This window comes from Oncorhynchus keta, chromosome 8, assembly GCF_023373465.1.
Source record: "Oncorhynchus keta strain PuntledgeMale-10-30-2019 chromosome 8, Oket_V2, whole genome shotgun sequence".
Classification (NCBI taxonomy): Eukaryota; Metazoa; Chordata; class Actinopteri; order Salmoniformes; family Salmonidae; genus Oncorhynchus; species Oncorhynchus keta.
The window spans coordinates 14,722,630-14,742,915 of NC_068428.1; the positions used below are offsets into that span (position 1 = coordinate 14,722,630).

Consider the following 20,286-nt stretch of genomic DNA (forward strand, 5'->3'; position numbering starts at 1 on the left):
TGAGAGGTCAAAGAAAATCAAAAAAACAAAAAAAATGCTTACTTTATTTTCCCACAAGACATGCGAAGGGAAACCATGCTGAATTCACCCACGCTTAGCCTGGCCATGGGATACAGGATATGTCAAATATGTTAGAGGAATTCCAAAAATGACCCCAGCGGCACTGTTCCAACAGTAGTCATATTGTGGCCGTTGTCCTTCAGCTGGACTGAGCGGAGGAGGTCAGTGACCATTTGAGGAAGCTTGGGGGCAAATTAAAGACTGATACACTGGAATGCAAGGCAGCTGGCTCAGAGCAAGTCACATGTCTGGACGATCATCCTTCACAATCAATGAGGGGAGGGTTCATTCACTGGTGCTACTGGGAGGGGGAAGCTCTAATCACATGACTATCTCAATCTGAGGGACTAATACCACTTGATCTGTCCAGGAACATTGTGTTTTTCTGGTGGGTGTGTGTGGCAGGAAAACTTTGCAGAACAGTAGCTTCAATGATCCCATTAAGTGTAGTATTTCAGGTGTGTAAGAGGACGAATATCGAGAGAAAACACCAGTTTTAATTTTTTATCTAGCACACAGAAGCACCTTTGGAAATCAGGGTAATTTTCCCAGTGAGCATTCATAGGCAGACTCATTAAAAAGTAACTGTTTTTCCAAAGATGACCATGCAAAAAGGTCCAACCGTGGTGGTGTGACAGGGACACAGTGGATTTCAGTCTCCCCCCTCCGCTCTGCCTCGCTTTTCAGTTATCCTTGAAACGTTCCAGTCAGAGTCACAGCCTGCAGATAAGTGGGTCCGACCAGAGGCCTCAATTCATGTCATGAGACAGCCTCCATTCCCCAGTCACACACACACACACACACACACACACACACACACACACACACACACACACACACACACACACACACACACACACACACACACACACACACACACACACACACACACACACACACACACACACACACACACAATTGAACACTATTACAGGGTAAACAGACACCTTAAATGAAAATGGGGTGTATCATATCATATGATATCCACCAGCAATACACCACTGGTCTGAAATCCTACACAATAGGTTCAATAAGTGAAACAAATACAAAGCTTCTCCATCGTCCGGTCTCTCTCCCACGTTACCTCCACCCACGCACACATTGGTGACATCATGTCCAGAGTCAAGCTGCACAAAATTCTATCCCAGAGAAGATGACTTCATGTCAGGGCAATTTCCTCTGCACTGCTGCGCTCCAAGTCTTTCCATCTCTCTGCGGAGAGAGCACTCAAACCCCAACCAGCGAGAGCACAGGCCATTATCTTAACGAAGAGGGATTCATTTCATATGCTAAAGAAAATGGAGTGCGCCAATATCTATGATTTCACTGGAAGCCACTGGTAGTCAGTGACATGTGAGTTAGTAACATAAACCACTAGTGATTTCAGTTGCAGGCCTGACTGTGAACTCCGCCTGCCTACTGATCTGAATCAGTCAAGTCAGTCTAACGGTGGCCTCCCTTATCAGCCAGCACTCCAGATATTTTGAATTTATCTCGAAGGGAGCAAACTGTGGCTAACAGACAGGGCATATGTCTGTTTCTCACTTAATGACACAAGGTGTTGAACCAGTCCAAACAAGACAGAGAGATAAGGCTACAAAATTGGCATAGGTTTGGCTCTTGGACAGCCAGGTAGAATGACTACTGTAAGAGTCGGTGGAACAGAAGAGGCCTGTTGCAGGCCACTGGGGCTGTACTGCACGGCGTGTTACACTCTTAACGCATCCCTGGACAGAAAGTACCTCCGCTCGGAGCCGCTGTTCCCATCGCTACATGTTGAATTCCCTCGGGGGTGTAACTATGTGCAAACGTCTGGCCGGTGTTACTGGAAGCTAAGTGCTCTGGGAGTATCAGACTGGGGGTGGGGTGGCGAGCACCCCCCTTCCCTTCTCTCTGCCCAGAGGTTCAGCAGAGCGCAGCCTCCCTCCACCCAACACACATTCCCCCTCCACAGCCCCATCCAGAATTACTGCGATCCAATGTCCAGATGTGAAAAGAGCATCTCTCTCCAGAAAAAAAATAAAAAATAAAAATGTGTCTCTGCAAAAGATCTAGTAAATATCAACAGTTACATTAGCTATTAGGGCTATCGGAATAGAGCGTACAGTGAATGGGGAGAAAATGGTGGGTGAAGTAACAGGGTATAGTGTGGAAGCCTTTCATTAGGTTGGTATGTACAGTAAAGCCAATTAGTGAGTACCATGGTGGCCCGGTAACTTAATAAGAAACCTCATCCAGAAATAGGTTTCAAGAGGTTTAAAAAACACAACTTACTGCGGATCTGACGTTTGATCTCCTTTGTAGGGTCCAACCAGCACTATAAAAAGAGAAACAAAGGAGCTACTCGTTTTGGTTTCAACAAGCATGCAGCACTTCAAACCACACAGTATCAGACTTCTAGCAGTTCACTGACCACAAACTTCATAGTTTCCCTGTTGAGTAACCATGGTGAATGGCAACTCATGTTAGACAAATGCAGGTGGGATTTTGATTGTGAAAGCGTCCATATTGCAAATAGCTACTAGGCAAGATGCACCATCTAAAACATAGAAGAACACTGTGCCATTTCTCATGTAAGTACTGTAGGAGATCAGGTATGTCAAGACGAGCGTCATCAAAAACAAGACAGAGGGAAGCATTAGGCACAGAGCTGCTGTAAAATGCAACGACAAAAAGAGAGTACATTTAGCACCAATCCAGACAACAAAACTCCGCCATGGTTGTCGTTACTGGTCTGATCCCTCGACTTCTGTGCTCCACTTTCATATAAAAAAACCACACACACACACACACACGATGAAAACCCATTCCACTAAACTACACTAACCTATATTATACAGCCTTTTCCCGCCACCCCCCTGGCTAGCCTGCAGTTTCCAGTGTCAACGTGGAACAAAACTCTGCATGCAGCCCCACCGCAAATATGCTGATCTCTCTCCAAACAGTCACCCTCAATGACTGATGTTGAGCCTGCGGACAGACTGTGGAGTGTGTTGACTCTGTGTCATTAAGCTCCAGTTAGAGTATGCAGGGGAGACTTTAAAGTTCAGGACCAAAGCCATAAGAACACCGACAGGCAATGTGAGAGAAGGATATGGGTCTGTGAAGCAGGCCTCCTTGGTTGGCAGGGGGCGAGAGCAGAGCAAGGCAGAGCAGAGTCAGTCTGGACTGAAGTTGGTTGAGAGGAACCTCGTCTGTCTCGAACCTGTGATATTAGAGAGCATCCCAATAAACTGTGTTGACATAGATCTGGAATATAACTGATGTTATTCCCTGGAAGCATATCTGGGTTCTCTGGAGGTTAACTGCACACTTCAGACATTCCTGTGAGGATGGGCTGGCCTTAGCACACAGTTTATCGTCCATCTGACTTTTATGAATCACTGTTGGTTCATTCAGGCCTTTGTTAAAACGTCTTTTTATTTTTAAACGATCAATTATGTGGTCCATCAGGCCCGCTAAACCGTTTCAAATGTCTAAACAGCTCATGTTGATCATGAGAGGGATATTATGCAGTCAAACCATTAGTCATTGTAACTTTTGTAGCAGAATAAAAGTCTAGCTAATTACACAATTGAGGAACAATATAAAAAAAGTTTGAGGACATAAACGCAAAAACATCTGTGCTATTGGGAGAGAGGTTATTATATGATTCATCTTAGGAAGTACACTGAACAAAAATATAAACGCAGCATGTAAAGTGTTGGTCCCATGTTTCATGAGCTGAAATAAACAATCCCAGAAATGTCCCACACACACAAAAAGCGTATTTCTCTCAAATCCTGTACACAAATTTGCTTACATCCCTGTTCGTGAGCATTTCTCCCAAGATAATCTAGCCACCTGACAGTTGTGGCATATCAAGAAGCTGACTAAGCAGCATGATCATTACGCAGGTGCACCTTGTGCTGGGGACAATAAAAGCCCACCAAAATGTTGCCACACAACACAATGCCACAGAAGTTTTGAGGGAGCGTGCAATTGGCATGCAGACTGCAGGAATGTCCACCAAAGCTGTTGCCAGATAATTTTATGTTAATTCCTATACCATAAGCCGCCTCCAATGTCATTTTAAAGAATTTGGCAGTATGTCCAATCGGCCTCACAACTGCAGACCACGTGTAACCACGCCAGCCCAGGACCTCTACAACCGGATTCTTCACCTGTGGGGTCTGAGACCAGTCACCCGGAGAGCTGATGAAACTGTGGGTTTGCAAGACCAAAGAATTTCTGCACTAAATGTCAGAAACCATCTCAGGGAAGCTCATCTGCGTGCTTGTCAGCCTCACCAGGCTCTTGTCCTGACTGCAGTATGGTGTCGTAACCGACTTCAGTGGGCAAATGCTCACCTTCAACGGACACTGGCAAACTGGAGAACTATGCTCTTCACGGATGAATCCCAGTTTCAACCGATGGCGTCTTGTGGGCAAGCTTTGCTGACATCAACGTTGTGCACAGAGTACCCCATGGTGGCGGTGGGGTTAGGGTATGGGGCAGGCATAAGATAAGGACAGCAAACACAATTGCATTTTACCGATGGCAATTTGAATGCAGAGATACCGTGACGAGATCCTGATGCCCATTGTCGTGCCATTCATCCGCCGCCATCACCTCATGTTTCAGCATGATAATGCTGAATGTTGCAAGGATCTGTACATAATCCCTGAAAAATGAAAATTGTCCCAGTTCTTCCATAGCCTACATACTCAGACATGTCACCCATTGAGCATGTTTGAGATGCTCTGGATTGACGTGTACAACAGCGTGTTCCAGTTCCTGCCAATATCCAGCAACTTTGCACAGCCATTGAAGAGGAATGGGAAAACTTTCCACAGGCCACAATCAACTCTACGTGAAGCACATGTGTCGTGCTGCATGAGGCAAGTGGTGGTCATACCAGATACTGACAGGTTCTGATCCACACCCCTACCTTTTCTTTAAAAAACAAAAGGTATCTGTGACCAAGATGCATATTTGTATTCCCAGTCATGTGAAATCCATAGATTAGGACCTAATTAATTTATTTCAATTGACCGATTTCCTTATATGAACTGAAACTCAAGTAAAAACATTGAAAATGTTGCATGTTGCGTTTATATTTTTCGTTCAGTGTAGTTAGGCCTAGAAGTACTGCAACTTTAGAAAACAAAACATTCCCCCAAAAGTGGATCTGAGTAGAAGATACGTTTGCATTTCTATTTTTTTTTTTTACTGTTCTGAAAAAGCCAGTCCCTTCTTTTTAAAGCAGGGCTTCAGATCTCACTGTAGAAGAATGTGGCTAAAAACACAATGACTTTACCGTCTGGTCAGCGTTGTCTTTGTAACTCAACCCAAAGTAGTCCTTCTCCAGTAGGTTCAGGGCTTCATACACTTTAAAGAACAGGTACTGGCCTTTCGCCCGTTTCTGCAGAGAGGGAAGAACAAAGAGAAGAGCATGAAAACCATGTCACTAATCATCAATTATAAAGAACAGTGGACATAAAAATAAAATAAAAACTCACAACCTACAATATCAGCGAGGCAGATTATTTAGATAACGAGACAAGGAGAAAAATATATTCATTTAGTGAACAATATTACATCTTTCACAGTTCGTTATGACAGGGTTCATTCACGTGGAGGTTCATTTATCTGGCTCATGAATGCCACAATTGTATGGCTGTGTGTTGAAAGTGTCAGAGAACTCTAGAGAATGCACTCCTCCAGGGCATCTCTTGGGTGTGAGCTGACATTTGCCCTGCAGACAGACAGGCAGACAGATATGCAGCCGTTTGGGACAGCTTGGCAGCTCTTTCCAACTGGCCCTGTATTCGCCTGCACAGCAGAACCAGACAGTATAGGCATTACAGGAAAATCCCCACGGATTGCGTGAGCATTATTGGTCCTTTGACATTGGTGGAATGAGGGAGCTATTTGGGACACATTGCAGTGTGGACAAAGGGGGCGAAGTACCACACTACCTCCTCGGGGCATCACATTGCCTTGGTCTGAGGGACAATAACCAGAAAAAGTCCACAAAGGACAACGACACTGCATTCTAGACAGAGGGGGAAGAAGACAGAAAGAAAAAAAGCTCTGCATTTTCGCCTCCTTGGGACAGCGTAGATATTTAAGGTATGCTAGTATTATCAGTCACTCCCAAGGACACTGGTGAAGCTTTTTGAGTGCCCCCCCCCCTCCCTCCCTGCTCCCCGACAATAGACACTGTTACATTAGATCGTCTGTAGAGTGAGAGAGTGACAGAGAAGAAAGTATTTTGCTAACAGTCTATCAGCTTGGAGGCTGCAACATCCTAGTAGCCAGAGGGGTGTGGCCCTGAGACACATGATTTGGCACCAGGTGGATTCTGAGATGTGTGTCCAAGGTGCTGCCTTTGTTTGGCTTTAAATTAATCACTTTACACGTGACCTTGCGTTGTCCGCCCATGGCACGCCCATCTGCACAACATGTTAACCAATCAGGACAGGAACTCAGTTTAGAAAACAGAAGCCCGATGGGGAGGATCAACGTTCAGTTCAGGGCCATCTCTTTCTTCTACTAAAGCACTTCAGTAGTGGCTGGTCAAGTCACTAAGGAGTGTAAGCAAACAGTAAAACGGATTTCCCCCATTCTTACTACTGGCCATGCGGAAGCCATTGCTTTGAAGTGCATTAGCAAAATAGGCAGCACTGTAAAAAAAAAACATTTGACCATTAGGCGGGATATTTTAGACGCTTCACATTGAAGCTCGGATTTCAGTGCAAATGCAATGAAACGGTCTGTGCCCTTGCCCGAGCAGTGCCTGACAGAGAGAGACCCCAGCACAAGCAGACAAGTCCTAATCGGAATTACTGCCTCCTGCTGCAAGTCACATACTTCCTAGTAAAAATGTTTGACAGCTACATCTCAATGGAACGAGAACAGCAAAGTAATCTCATTGGCAGCTGTAAAAGCACAAGTCGCAGACCAAAGGCACCATAAAAACTTCCAGGTCTTATACAGTCCATCCATATAAGCTTACACGGTCTCTGACAGCCTCTCCAAAGTCACAGCTATTTACGCTAGGCTCAACTAGAGGTAAGGTAAACACCACCCAAAGCCCAACCGTGCTGAGAGAGATGCTCCCTCCAGAGGGCTGATGCTCCATAAAAACAAACTTGTGGTTACCTGGGCGAGGAGTGCAGGGTGGGGCAGTCATCATAAAGGTGGAGCTAGACTTCAACGACGTTAGCGAGCTACTAGCTAGCCTCATTAGGATTCTTCCATTGGTCCCACTCTACAGTGCAGGTCAATTAGATCAGTCATTACCATGCTAACAGAGGGCACTTCATAACAAGGGCCTTGCCCTGTCTGCTTTGGCCTCAGCAATGCAGAGCGGAGGCCACAGCAATAGTATTGCCTCACTGGCAGTCACGCGCCAAGCAGGTCAAGTGAGTTCACTTACGTTTTATGACAGTGTTTGTGTATTTGGAACTTTGGGGCATAGAGTACAGTAGCAGAAATCTTCTTGGGGAGGGGTTGTGGTATTATATGTATGTGAGGGTCTGGGTGTGAAAAAGTAACGCTTTGGCATATTTAACAAGTTGAAATCAATGCTAGCGAGTTGCCCTGAAAACACACTGAAAGTGTATTGAATAATGCAGCAGTGCAGCCGTTGATGCATACAGTGCCATGTCCAATCATCTTATCGAACCAAGGTGAACCAGCCCAGAGGGGAACATGGTGGCACCACCAACAATCCACCCAGTGAGGACTAATTAGCAGGCCATGTGGAGCTGGGAGCTGAGCAGCAGCCTGCTCATGAGTGAATCTCTACAGCACGATTCCTATAAGGACACTTAGAGGGGTACATCTCAAACGAAAGCCTTTTCGGATCCCACCCCATGCACCATAGACAACAAACAGGTCTGGTGCTGGTAGCAAATATCAATCTACAGTCAACAATGGTACCCAATGAACACATCGTCTTACTACCAAACAAATGACGGATTTGGCCAAACACTGGGAATCTCCAAGAAATCACTAACTGTTTCTACTCATTTGGCTTTATGGGAGCATTCCTGATGTCTGAACATTGTTTTGCAATCAGGAGGGAGGGGTCCATCACTGGGACATTAGAGACCGGGTGGGAGAGAGAGAGACAGAGGACAGGCTGGGAGAAAGCGACAGAAGGGAGTGTCCGACTCAGTCTGTCCATGGCTGGAAGTCAAGAATCCGGACATCCAGACACAGTTTTATCATCTCCCATAGGCTTATAGAGAAATCTGCCTGAAACAAAACAGCAAGAATCAAATTCACATGCAGACAATCTATAGAGAGAAGCAAGGGGAATGGACGGTAGACAACACAGACACCCTTTGTCTGCATCCACTACAAAAGAGAGAAAGGGAAGTTGGTGTGTATAACAGTAATTTGGTGGGTGCTAATATTTGTCCCATTTCACGCATTTACAATGTGTATTATATGCATACAAGTGAATTTTACATTTTTGTTTTTTGCATAACCCAACTCCCCCCTGAGACACCCTCAGAGTGGGGTCACGGCCAGAGTCTGCCATTATAGATGGCAACCCTGGAGCAATTAGGGTTAAGTGCTTACCTCAAGGGCACAGAGATTTTTTTCCACCTTGTCGGCTCAGGGATTCAAACTAGCGACCTTTTGGTTACCGTCTCAACGGGCTAACCGCTAGGCTACCTGCTGTGTGTGTGTGCGCATGTGTGATGGCGAGACTGGTCTTTCCGGAGCCCCAGAGCTCCCTGCTGTTCCAGCAGATTAGACTCATACGTGTCCGTCCGCACTGAGCCGATGGTGAACAAATGCAGCAAGCCAAGCGGAACACAGCGGAAGCAGCCTTGTACTGCACAGAGCCACACCACTGGCTGAAAAGGAGATGACTACGTTGCCGCAGAGCCCCAGACGCCATTACGGTTTGTTCACACACACACAAATGTTGTGGTTTCACCGCTCTCATTATTGCAAGGCACTCACAAAGCAAGGGAAAATGTGTGAGGGAGAGAGTATACCTGGAACTGCAAGGCCTTGTCAAGAGTGCATGAGAATCATGCTTTATGTAGCTTGGCAGTACGAGAGCACTGTGTTTCTAAGACTCGACTTCCCCGACTGGTACTTCTGAGTAGAGAATGAGATATAGACTTCTTTAGATATGTATCAATATTATTTTCCGGTACACTGACCCATCCATCACAAAGTGGTGCATTCTAGAGAAAGGATCAATAAAGGCAGAGTCGGGGGTTTGATTGATTAGCTACATCAGAAACTAAATCTACAGTCTAAACACCATCAACAAGTACCCCCCCCATTGGCCCAAATCCTCTGCCTTGAAAACACACATGACAATCCCACTCTGGATCACAGACATATCCACCAGCAGCCCAGTCCACCAGTGGATTCACCCTGCAGGCAGCAGCCCAGACCCCAGGAGGAGAGAGAGAAGGGGGAGGCACGCCGCACAGGCTGTAGTCTCCCAGAAACACCTCCACGCCCCACTAATGGTCCTAATGGGCTGGGGCCTGGTCTGGTCAAGCCTGGCTGTGACAGGTGGGGGGTCACGATAGGGGCTGCACCAAATTATTTATGTATTACAATAATTGATTATGCTTATGTTGTATTAATAGAATAGGAAGGGCTATGAGACACCTCCCTCATACATCTATAGGGTCCTGGACTACAGATTAGCCATATATATATATATACATTGTAAGGTTTAATATTGTTCTACAGTTCTTTTCTAGTCTCTGCTTCTTATAAGAAACGGTCTGTGAGATGTGTGAGTTATTGCAGTCAAAACAGTGTGTCTGTGAGAAAGCGCCTCAAGGCTAAAAGAGATTCGTAGACACAGAACCCAGCAGGGGAGTGAAAGAGATAAAGAGACAGGTCAGACATACATAAAACAACTTGGGGAGTGGAAAATGACTGCTGAGCCCTTAGAAAACACTAACTATTGTCTCTCCTGCAAGTTTGTATAACTGTATATGTATAGGCTTGGTCTCATGAGTAGAAGGTGTTAGAAGACGTAGGCGACATCACTAGGGGTTGACTCCAACCAAGTATATTAAAGCAACTTGGACCCTTTCCTATTTTGCAGAACTTACTCGGAAACATGCGCGCTATGTTCCCGTTGCCAACTACTGTCTGCAATTACAATAATAAATGAATGATTGATTTACTTAAAGATATTGTCCGATTGCTGATTTCACCAATAAGCAAATGATTGACAAGGAACAAGCAACCTAGCCCAACAGCTGCTACACGGCCCCAAAGAGAGCGACAGAGAGGGTAGAGCGCTCCAGCACCATTCAGTCTGTCTCAGAGAACACCTTGGAGTACATCGAGAGAGAACTACGGTCGTGCAGTCAGATTTTGGCATTCCCATTAGCTCTCAATTCAAGTCGCATAAAATAAGGACCTAAACAACATGCTTGAGAGAAGAATATAAATGACTTTCAAAGGGAGACAGTTGAGAATGTCTGAAGTGGCCCTAGTGTGCTTCCATGAAACATGTCATTGTTTTCCACTGAGGGTTAGTGTGGGCGCTTGCTTTGCTTCTCCCCCCAAAATTAAGGTTAATCTCTGGAACACTTTGTGTAGGCATTGCACCTCGTTATAAATATGCCACTGTCTTCTGGCTGAATACTTCCCAACAATGGCATTTACTGATGCCTCAGCTATTCTGAAACTGTGAACAAAGCTGGCCCTGTTCAAACAGCAATTAGTGTTGGGGCCCATTCACAAGCCATCTCAAAACGCATGTTCAGCTGCACTGGAACCCACAAACACTCTCAATCACACACAGTGAAACCCCTTAGCCTCCAGGATGGGAAATTGACTAGCCTACACATGAATAACCAATGAGACAGAATCAATAACATAATAGATAGACTTAAGCAAACGCGACCAACTAGCTTTAACACTTGACTTGTAATTATGAAGAGAAAATCCCTCTATCCTACTGAGTGGATTTTATTGGAGATCGCTGACTGACTAACTGGAAGATAAGATGACTTGGTTATGAGTTTGCAGGCAGGGTTGGTTTGCCACACCTCTGTGGGCGACAGCAGATGCTACATGTTTAATCTGTGGGGGGCTCAGGACCCCCCTCTAATCTGCCATGCTTGTGAACGTGGTGGGCTCCAGAGAACTAGACGAGAACACCAGACGAGCACCCGCCGTGCAGCCTGCTTTTACCCCAGCCCGGTCAGGGGGGGGTAGAAGTTGGGAGGGACTGGGTCTTGGGCAGGGGGGTGTCATCCACCCATCCCCTCAACACCAGCGCTTATCCCTTTAGTGTATAAACCACAAAACTCCCAAATATAAAAAGGGGCTTTACGTGCACCTGAGGGCCAGAGAGAAAGAGAGGGCAGCCCTCCACCCAACACCTGAGGGCCAGAGAGAAAGAGAGGGCAGCCCTCCACCCAACACCTGAGGGCCAGAGAGAAAGAGGGCAGCCCTCCACCCAACACCTGAGGGCCAGAGAGAAAGAGAGGGCAGCCCTCCACCCAACACCTGAGGGCCAGAGAGAAAGAGAGGGCAGCCCTCCACCCAACACCTGAGGGCCAGAGAGAAAGAGAGGGCAGCCCTCCACCCAACACCTGAGGGCCAGAGAAAGACCCAACCTGAGGGCCAGAGAGAAAGAGGGGCAGCCCTCCACCCAACACCTGAGGGCCAGAGAGAAAGAGAGGGCAGCCCTCCACCCAACACCTGAGGGCCAGAGAGAAAGAGAGGGCAGCCCTCCACCCAACACCTGAGGGCCAGAGAGAAAGAGGGCAGCCCTCCACCCAACACCTGAGGGCCAGAGAGAAAGAGGGCAGCCCTCCACCCAACACCTGAGGGCCAGAGAGAAAGAGAGGGCAGCCCTCCACCCAACACCTGTGGGCCAGAGAGAGAGAGGGCCTCCAGCCCTCCACCAAACACAGGCCCAAGTTCAGTCCCATTACCTCCCAGTTCCACCCATGACATCGAATTCCACCCACAGCGAAACCAGATGATAGCCCACATCATTCAAACCCATGGGAGAACCCAAACAGACTTAAAAAAAAAAAAGATAGAAAAAAAGACACCAGCGGCAATTCTCTTAGATTGGCCATTTAGTGCGAATTCACTGCAGGGAATGGTGCCTTCAAAAACACATGATGTAGGCTATTGATTTCTCATCATCCCACGGCTCATTAGTAGGCAAATGAAAATAAACTTCAGGGCAAAAGGGAATGAGGGGGAGTAACAACGTGGAGATGAGATACTAGGGAACTTGGTCCAATGTAGTGAAACACTAATTCACCTGCTATGCTGGAGAAACAATAATACATGACACTAAATGACCAAAAGTATGTGGACACCTGCTTGTCGAACATCGCATTCCAAAATCATGGGCGTTAATATAGAGTTGGTCCCCCCTTTGCTGCTATAACAGCCTCCACTCTTCCAGGAAGGCTTTCCACTAGATGTTAGAACATTGCTGAGGGGACTTGCTTCCATTCAGCCACAAGAGCATTAGTGAGGTCGGGCGATTAGGTCTGGCTCGCAGTCTGCGTTCCAATTCATCCCAAAGGTGTTCGACGGGGTTGAGGTCAGGGCTGTGCAGGCCAGTCAAGTTCTTCCAAACCGATCTCGACAAACCATTTCTGTATGGACCTCGCTTTGTGCACGGCGGCATTGTCATGCTGAAACAGGAAAGGGCCTTCCCCAAACTGTTGCCACAAAGTTAGAAGCACAAAATCATCTAGAATGTCATTGCATGCAGTAGCGTTAAGATTTCCCTGCACTAGAACCAAGGGGTCGAGCCCGAACCATGAAAAACAACCCCAGACTATTAATCCACCTCCACCAAACTTTACAATTGGCACTATGCATTGGGGCATGTAGCGTTCCCCTGGCATCCGCCAAACCCAGATTCGTCTGTCGGACTTCCAGATGGTGAAGCGTGATTCACACTTGAGAAAGCGTTTCCACTCCAGCCGACACTTGGCATTGCGAATGGTGAATAAGAGGCTTGTGTGCGGCTGCTCGGCCATGGAAACCCATTTCATTAATCTCCTGACGAACCGTTCTTGTGCTGACATTTCTTCCGGAGGAAGTTTGGAACTCGGTAGTGAATGCTGCAACCGACAGAAAATTTTTACGCACTACAGCACTCGGCGGTCCCATCCTGTGAGCTTGTGTGGCCTACCACTTCACGGCTGTGTCGTTGTTGCTCCTAGACGCTTCCACTTCACAATAACAGCACTTACAGTTTACCGTGCCAGCTCTAGCAGGGCAGAAATTTGATGAACTGACATTCTATGACAGTGTCACATGGAAAGTCACTGAGCTCTTCAGTAAAGCCATTCCACTGCCAGTGTTTGTTTATGAAGATTGCATGGCTGTGTGCTCATTTTTATACACCTGTCAGCAATAGCCAAATCCACTCATTTGAAGCTAGGCTAAACCATGCAGTGATGGGGAGAGCCATTTGTTGAGCCAAAACGGGCTGCCTTGATGTTCTCAGCCTCTCTATCCCACTATAAAAGGGCACAGCAGAATCTACTAATCAACTATGCTATGATTACCTGACTCAAAACCAACAATCAAAATCATCATAATTTATTGCACCTACAGATAGGCCAAAATCCACAATAAATTCTTTACTCCAGCTGAGAAGTAGGTCCTACCAAACACAGTATTATCAACTTCAATTGTGTTGTCATGGTCCCGGAGAGCAGCAGTCAGCTAAATGGTTAATTTGGTCTCCCTGATGTTCCCTTCTTTAGGTGCCCAACCTCTCCTCTCGGTCCTCTCCAGTACTCTCCCTGCTGTGTGTCCTAGTCAGTCACCTCTACTCCACTTGTGTTTATAGGTTGATGTCCTGCTGAGATCATCAGCAACCGCAGCACAGCGCAGAAGCTATACGTGAGCAATAATTTTGGAACATCGAATCGCAATAAAAATGACAGTATCGAAACGCAATAATTGTTTTTATTTAACCAGGCCAGTCGTATCAGCACCTAAGTATTGTGATATCGTATCGTGAGGTCCCTGGCAAATCTCAGCACTGCTATAAATAGCCTCAGACTCCACCGGTAGCAAGGGAGGAAATAACAATGAAATGTCTGATACGAAAACCTCAATCTATACAACAGGATTACATGTAATGCTATCCTCTTCCTGCGCAAAACTAAATTATGGTGATGAGGTTCATCGAATAAGGAGAGGCTGCTGTGCTGTGTACAGCTCCAGTACACAGCACTGTTGTTTTCCTCTGGGACAACGCTAAACTACATGACAATGGTTCTGAATGCTTATCTACAACAACAATAATCCTTGCACTGAATCTTCTATAAAATGGAAAACAAATGCATCTGTCAAAACACGGTGTTAAAAAGGCAGGCAATTTTTTCCCCTATGAAAAAGATAAAAAGACAATTCCCTAAAGAAAACAACCTGTGGTTTACCCCTTTGACACACAGCAAAAACCTTACCAGTTTCAAAAGCAATTTTCTTGTCGTCTGCTTATTTTAGTCAATTACAAAAGTACTTTTAAGAAAAGTACAACATGTCTAAAGATGACTTTTCAACATGACCTGCTCCCTATCGTTCTCACTATTTAGAAAAACATCATATTGTAGGGCTTCCATCGTGCCCCTTTTCTTGGCGATGTTAGCAGCCACTTGAGTGAGTGCTTGCTAGCTTCAGACCAGAACATTAAAACTTGTTAGGGATAAGGTCCTTTTTTCAGAATTTCCGCCTGACTGACGTTCCCAAAGTAAACTGCGTTTTACTCAGGCCCAGATCCAGGATATGCATATAATTGGTACCATTGGATAGAAAACACTTTGTAGTATGTAGAAACGTAAAAAATAATGTATGAGACTATAACACAATAGATATGATAAAAGAAAATCCAAAGAAAATCCAACCAGAATTATAGGGGTTTATCCACATCCAGCTCCCAGATTGCAATTCCTATGGCTTCCACTAGATGTCAACAATCTTTGTTCAAGGTTTCAGGCCTATTTCTTCCCAAACGAGGAAGAATTATGAGTTTTAGTACTGGGACTCAGAGTTGGAAATCAGTCTGTGCGCACGAGACGAAGAGGACGCGCACCTGCTAATATAATTTTCCTATTGAACATACTTCTTTCCGTATGAAATATTATAGTTTAATTACAGGGTACCTGAGGATTGAATAGAAACGTATTTTGACTTGTTTTAACAAAGTTTAGCGGTAGCTTTTTGGATTCCTTTCTCTGCATGTTGAACGAGTGGATTACTCAAATCGACTTTTTGGGATATAAAGAAGGATTTTATCTAACAAAACTACATGTTGTAGCTGGGACCCTTTGGATTGAAAATCAGAGGAAGATTTTCAAAAAGTAAGTGAATATTTCATCGCTATTTGTGATTTTATGAAGCCCGTGCTGGTGGAAAAATATGTTGTGGGGCGCTGTCCGCAAACAATCGCATGCTTTCACTGTAAAGCCTATTGTAAATCTGACAGTGCAGTTAGATTAACAAGAATTTAAGCTTTTAACCAATATAAGACACTTGTATGTACCTTAATGTTTAATATCCATAATTTTTATGATTATTTATTTGAATTGCGCGCCCTCCAATTTCACCAAAAGTTGTCGACAGGTGTCCCGCTAGCCCTACGTTAAGCTAGCCAAGACTAACACAAACAAAATGACTATACAGCTACAAGTAGTGAGTGGAGTTACAAACAGACTGTACTAAACAAGTTAAATGTCTTACCTGTGATTAAATGTTTTCCACACACACAGCTACGTGCCTACTTGGACACCGCGTCCCCACATTTCCCACACCGAATAGCCTGCAGCCACAAGGCTCTTCTTGCAGGCTCCATTTCCCTACATGGGGGCATTTGTGAACCGTAGGTCGGATTTTTGACTTGGCTACATTGAACAACATATCAGCTTTTTGGCATGTTTTGATATTTCTGTATAACCCAAAATCTACGACGAAGTTACGTCTTTTACAATGAAATTGTGCCAGCTCTATTCACAATACATACACTGGGTGTACAAAACATTAAGAACACCTGCTCTTTCCATGACAGACTGACCAGGCAAAAATAGGTGAAAGCTATGATCCCTTATTGATGTCACTTAAAAAAAAAACATTTTTAAGCATCGAGACAATTAAGAGATTTGGTAAGACAACAGATTTAAGTTCCTTTGAAAGGAGTATGATAGTAGGTGCCAGACGCACCGGTTTTTCAAGCTCAACAGTTTCCTGACGAATTGAGGCTGTTGAGGGCAAAAGGGGGGGGGGTGCAAATCAATATTAGGAAGGTGTTCTTCATGTTTTGTACACTCAGTGTATATAGTTGCACGAATATTATCCATCACCTTTAACCTTACATCTCCAACTCTCCCCAGTGTGAGTTTTTTTACGTGCGTGATATGAGACTGCACAAAATGTGATTGTTACGTAACAGGACAGTTAACCCGCACTACCCTCAAACCAAGGCATAATGCCTGCTAATTATCTATATACTGTGTTTCAACTTGTCAATTTAAAATTATTTTATTTGACAGTTTGAATTGAAGTGTGTTCCGCCTCCTCAATAATTCACATTGAAGTACACCATTTCACTGTGGTGGACAATTGAAGTTTGAGGCATTACGATGAGACGGACAAACTTTGCTCTTTGATGCGAGCCCAAGCACTTCTCCAGTGTTTCCTCGGGTCAAGTATGCAGACATTTGTGCATCTCCAGTCAGAACAGAACCTGCACAAACTTTTTCCCACTGTCACATTTTCTGGCTGGCGCCCCATTGCTTTCATTATTGTTTTCCTTACTAATAATAACTTTGGACATGTGTGCGTTCCTATCAAAGTAAGTGCCTTATTACGCTATGATAATAGTTTCTGTATATCGTGTTATGCTGTTTGTACTGTAATACACCATATGGCGCATAATGGTTTGTGTGGTAGTCATGTATTTACTGTTTATTCACATTTTTCAAGTACTTGTGACAAATAATGTATTCTTATTTTTGCATAGATTATAATGGACACGTGTAAAATGCTTTTTTGAAGGTGTTACTGATTATGATGAGCTAATGCTAAGCCATATTAACCCACTATGTATGGAGCCATGTTGGTTGACATCATTCAACGCATTCTGGGTGTCATGCAAACGACTGTCAGACCAAATATATTTTAGCAAGATGTTATAACAAGGTGAAGATGTTGTAACAAGGTGAAGGGACAGTTCACTCGTCTTTCGAGTAAACTTCCAGAAGTCAATGATGGGAAGTGAATTACGGTAGACGACACAACCCCTTCAACCTTCAACATGCATACTGATAACAGACCCAACTCATCTTATCACCTCTTCTTATCTTTGGTTGAAGCAGAAAAAACAAACATGGTGGTGCACACAAACTACCCACTAGGCGGATTACTTTCGACTTTTAGAAAGTGTTTTACTAAATTATTTTGATGATTGGTAAGCTCACCCGTGATGTGTTTAATTGTAAATAGTAAATGCTTTCAGTTAATACGTATTATGGTTTCTGTCAGCTAAGAGTGAGCTTATTAGCTCACTATTTACACAGTTAGCGCTAGGACCGATGTAGCCTACATTTTCTGATTTGGATGAGAATTGTGTTAGGCTGTTGCCACTTCTGTGAATGTCTGAAAATTGCATCCATAAATAAACTGCACACGTCGAGGACATAATGTTTGTGCAAAATGTTTTGTGAAAAAATAACAGTGTGGCCAGCTCAAACACTGACCGCTGCGTCAATCGTAACTCAACGTTTAATGAAGTGTTCTAATCACACCGGTTTGCGCGTACGCTGCAGGGGCCACTGTAGAATGATCACACCCCTGTGTTCGTACGCGTCAAAGGATTAAACACTATCTTAAAATCTGGTCTGACTTCTATCACCAATATTAAACCATATGATCTGAAGTGTCCAGAAACAATTCTATTTTGGGGTTTGTCCGGGATCTGGACTTTGATCGTGTGTGTTACTTTGCTTAGAACAACCATAAATATTGAAGAGACTCACCTCCACCTCACAGGGGAACTGGCTTCCATCAAGCATGGTCACGTGACACATCACCATCTTCACCTTCTTGGTCAGTTTCAGTGGTGACTTGATAAAAGAATGTCCACCCTCAGGCTTCGGGCTCTCTTCCTCGTCTTTCTTCTCCTCTCCTCCTTCCTCTGCCTCCTTGGTCTCCTCTTCTGCTGCACTCTTCTCCTGAGATTCCTCTGCTGCTTTCTCCTCCTTAGCAGGCTAGACACAAATCACCAAGAGGAGATTCACAGAGCGAACAAGAAAAACCCTTCACATCCACAAAGGCCATTTTGTCAACAGTGGTTTGTCAAAGAGTAGCCTAATTCTGCTTAGTGTCATCAATTCTGTCAGCACAGATCTGTACGGAGAACCATAGTGTAACTTCTATCGCGGTACACACAGCTTTTAACCAGCACTCATTATGTTTTCCATTGGCTTGATCAGTGTAGATGATGTCATTGGGCGGATCAAAGTCTTAAAACATGGAAAAGGGCTGGGAATTTGGCGGGAATATCGACAAGCACAACGAGGAGATGTTTCTTCTGCAGCATAATAGCTTACAGCGATTCCAACGTAATAAAATCATAAAGGACAAATGAGGGGAACATTCAACATCTCTATACTAAGTGATATGTACTGACTGACTAATACTCCTAACAGGGTTGAAGGAGGAACCTTGACAGAGAGATCTAGTGACAGAGAGATCTAGTGAAGTGAGCTAAGTGGCACCAATTCCTCAGGGCCCATGCTTGGCTTGCTGTGGTTGAATCAGGTCGTGTGACTGCAAGGTCAACGATGACACGCTACTGTCAGACAGCCAGCAGAGAAGACCACCTTGATAAGCAGAGCTATAGTAAATAGAGTAATCTGGGTTCTCATCTGCCAGAGAGGAAATCAAATCTAAATCTGAGAATCGTTGAATTGAAAAACACAAGCAAAGATAATGGAGAGACAGTAAGAGGTGTGTGGTGTTAATATGGCCAATATAGGCTAGCATACCTGAGTGTCTGCACTGCCAGTGGAATGATTCTCCTCCTCTTTTTCCTCCGATTTCACTTCCTCTTTCTGTTCTGGTTTCGGCTCTCCGTTAATTTTCTCTTCTTCCACCTGTGGTTGGGCTGCTGTGGGCGATGACGTCTGCTCTGCCTCGGCCTGCTCCCCCTTCTCACCGTCCTCCTCCTTCACGGAGGCAACGCCTGCCTCCTCCTTGGGTGCAGCCTGGCTCTCTTTGGGTCCCACCTGGCTCTGAGACTTCTGCTTCTTAAGCCATGGAGGGAGGAACCTGGAGATCCCTTTCTTCTCAGAGGCTGGTGGTGAGGCTGGGGTGTCCTCGCCCTCCTGTGGTGTGGGGTTGTCAGCTGGCTGGGCCTCCTCCTGCTTCTCCTTGGCCTCTGCGGGGGCCTCGGCTGAGTCGGTGGCCGGAGCGGGGTGGTCGTTGGCGGACTGCTCTGCGGCCTTGGCCTCGTCTGTCTGGTTGGTGGCTGCTGGTTCTGATTCAGGTGCTGCAGGCTGCTCCTCTGCCTTCTCCGGCTCTTTCCTCACCTCCGTCTCAGATCCCACCTCTGTCGTCATGGTCCCCAGTCACACTGCACACAGAGAGAAAGAGGGATAGAGTTAAACCAGGAAAAGCTAACATCGTATCATATGTATTCCCAAATCACTAGCTAATAATAAATGAGCCAGGGCCTAAAACTAACCTTTTGGTCCACTAACCAAAATATCACAGAGGAGACACATTTCATCTGCCCCTTTAAGGGAGGGAAGTTAGCAGTGTAATGCAACTTAAGTCATGTTCATTCCTGTGAGATTGAGAGTCTGAGTAGTAGCCGGATTGTCCTCCCTAATAGATGAAATGTAACATTGAGAAACAAATAGCCAAGAAACACAACGACAAAGTCTCACTTCAGTGAACTTTAGTTTCAAGTAAATTAAGCCACATTTTATGCCTGTGCGTTGTCATGTTGCTTGTTTTAGGTTGGTCAAATTGTAAATACATTTATTGTCTACGTTGTGTTCTTTTTTTCTTCTCATGTAACACAACGCCGCAATTCGAAAGACGGTGAGGACGCCATAATATCAGCAGCATTTTTTGTCAGCCGTGTTTCATTGTGTCGGATTTCTTTGACATTATGTAATTGGAGCGAACTAAAATGTCATGTGGGGTGATGGTACAAAAGGCCATTGGCCATCAATGGCTGGC

The 20,286-nt window shown here is 45.1% G+C and overlaps 1 protein-coding gene across 21 annotated transcripts in view; it reads right to left on the reverse strand.

Annotated features, from left to right (window-relative positions):
• LOC118386842 (protein 4.1-like) overlaps positions 1-20,286 on the reverse strand; it is a 95,941-nt gene that overhangs the window by 27,598 nt on the left and 48,057 nt on the right. For 20 of the 21 annotated variants that reach the window (XM_035774745.2, XM_035774744.2, XM_035774743.2 and 17 more), the window contains exons 2-5: positions 19,086-19,672; positions 18,075-18,305; positions 5,360-5,464; positions 2,335-2,377 (exon numbers count right to left, since the gene is read on the reverse strand). In XM_035774745.2, coding sequence (XP_035630638.1) covers positions 2,335-2,377; positions 5,360-5,464; positions 18,075-18,305; positions 19,086-19,658 — 952 coding nt within the window. In that variant the 5' untranslated portion in view covers positions 19,659-19,672. Of the gene's footprint in view, positions 1-2,334; positions 2,378-2,473; positions 3,078-5,359; positions 5,465-18,074; positions 18,306-19,085; positions 19,673-20,286 lie in introns of those variants that run through there. The other variant, XM_052523531.1, reaches the window with a different exon arrangement.